Source organism: Camelina sativa, chromosome 7 (genome assembly GCF_000633955.1).
Source record: "Camelina sativa cultivar DH55 chromosome 7, Cs, whole genome shotgun sequence".
Lineage (NCBI taxonomy): Eukaryota > Viridiplantae > Streptophyta > Magnoliopsida > Brassicales > Brassicaceae > Camelina > Camelina sativa.
In genome coordinates this window covers 30,010,266-30,012,658 of record NC_025691.1, presented here as the reverse complement: position 1 = coordinate 30,012,658, position 2,393 = coordinate 30,010,266, and the positions used below count along the sequence as shown (strand labels likewise).

The 2,393-nt window shown below is 39.2% G+C and overlaps 1 protein-coding gene across 1 annotated transcript; it reads left to right on the top strand.

The window, feature by feature from the left end:
• On the top strand, positions 1,386 to 2,392 carry LOC104705097 (the record flags this gene model as incomplete). Its single annotated transcript, XM_010421085.1, has 1 exon — positions 1,386 to 2,392. A coding segment is annotated over exon 1 (882 nt), but the record flags the coding sequence as incomplete, so codon positions are not given.

Here is a 2,393-nt window from a genome sequence, read left to right as displayed (position 1 = left end):
TTGCACAGTTTAGATTAATGGGAGATTGCAAAAAAATAAACTTATAAATATATTTTTTTTCTCTTTCTTGATAAGTGTAGGACCCTCTTGATAACATACGTGGCATAGACCATTTGTGGCAAGCTTCTTTTATTTTTGTTAATCGTGTGTTGGAATGAATATAAGATATGTTTTACATGCGCGAGAATCAAAACTGTAGTTGTTCAAAGTTTGGAAGTTCCCATAGTGATTTCTTTAGTTAGAAGATGCTATTGTTGTAAAAACATGAGTTTGGAAAAAGAAAAAAGAAAAGGGATGTCATGCTAGATAGAAACAACTATACATTCACACGCACAGGACATATTCACTATTTCTATAAACTACACATATTACAGTAGTATTTTTTATGTTACTTTATGAAAATATGGTCGAATTTGATATTTGGATTGCTGAATTAAGTTTTTTTTTGGTTACCCTTGCATTCATGACTATTCAATTTCTTGGTCACCTCAACTCCTTCCTAACCTAATGCTCCCCGAGTATGGAAATATCCAAGACTGTCATCATTTATGCCAAGGTAATAGGGAAACTCAAATTTGTACAAAAAAGTAAATAAATATTCAATTAATGGAAGGTGTTTGGAGATATACCGGATTTAATTTGCACAGGCAAAATTAAAATGGGAAAGCACGGTCTAAGTTGAAACAAAAATAGAACCATTACCATACATAAAAATAGGGTTTGAATTTCTTGTATTAGACACGTATCTCAGTTGAAAATGGAGTAGTTTGCAAGTGATTTTTTTTGTTTGAACACCAAAGGATAAAGAACACGTGTCGTGAAAATGTATTCGTGCAAATACACAGTCTTTGTTAAGAAGGGTCAGTATTCGTATTAGTGGAACACATACGTCTCTCTCTCGAAAACGTTTTATTTTATAGTCCCCGATTGTACGAAAAGCTAGTCAGTGAACTAACATTTTTACTTTTCGTCGACACGGTAACATGATAACACGGTATCGAATTTCATCTGAAGCGGATGTAGCATTTAAGAAGAAATTGCTACATACACAATCAAATACCACTTTTTTTTTTCTTTTTTTTTGGTTCCTTAAATACATGTCACACCAGATAATGTAATCTAATGTTTAATCTTAGTTAAAATATTAAAATGCCGAAGAACAAAAAGACCTGGCGAATCGAACCTTCTGACCTCACTTACGTAAGATTTACTCATCTCAAGTCAGTCAGTAATGATGATGATGATAGTTAGTTAGTAGTAGTTCCCATTTGATTTGACTTTCACTTTTACCGAAAGGGCGAAAAGCAAACAAACCGTCGGCCGTCCCTTCTTTCGTATCCGGTTTACTTACTCGGCAGATCAATTCCGGTTTAATAGATAACCGAACTGAGACCATCATTTGCATTTCTCACTTGAAACGGCTCCTCCTCCATGTTCATCAACTACGCTGCGACGGTACCCACCCACAAAACCCTAATAAAAGCTTCAGGAGCCGCCAAGATCAGTTTCAATGGCGCTTAATCTCGCCAGACCTAAGCAAAGGTTACATTCTAATCCATCACTCATTCACCTTTTCTCAACCTCTTCCTCCTCCTCTTCATCATCTCCTCAAGACGGGAACGAATCTAGCGAACACCGCTCTCAATCACCGTCTTCTACTACATCTTCGCCTCCGTCGGATTTCAAAATCCCATCCTACTTCAGTGGTATCAAAAGCAGCCTGAAACAGAGTCAGCCTCAGGATGGGAGGAGACAGTTCCCCAGGTTCGATAGCAAAGCTCAAAATCCATCGCCGTCGCTCTCCGGTAACCAAATCGGCGGCCGAATTCAGGAAATCAGGAGGAATCTGAACGAGTTCCGAAGCAGAGAAGCAGCTCCTTCGCCGAGGGATTGGCAGGATGTTTACAAACAGAATGTGTTATCGAAATCTGGAGATTCGTATGGGACTCGTAAAATCGAGGGTACGTCATTTGCAAGAGTAAAGGAGAACTTGAGGCAGATGAGACCACAAGAAGGCAAATGGGCCAGTTTATCTGGGTTACAGAACACTATGAAGACGCAATTCAATACAAATCTCCGTTCAAATGTAATCGGAGGAGAAGGATTGCCACATTCAGTGTTTGCCGAGGAGTTAGAACAAGGGAACGACGACGCTGAGGATATGAAATCGGAGTTTTACAAGAGTTATGATCCTTACGAATTGGGAGAGAAGCTAAGATTGTATAGACCAGAAGGAAAGAAAGAACAAGGTTGGTTCTCACTACAGGAGCTGAATCAGAGGCTTGTTAAGCTTAGGGCGATGGAAGAGGAACATGCACAGAGAACGAGTAGTTCAGCGCATCCCTCAATCGTCAAAGAGTTGAGGTCTGAGATTCAAAAAGCCAAGGCTGCGG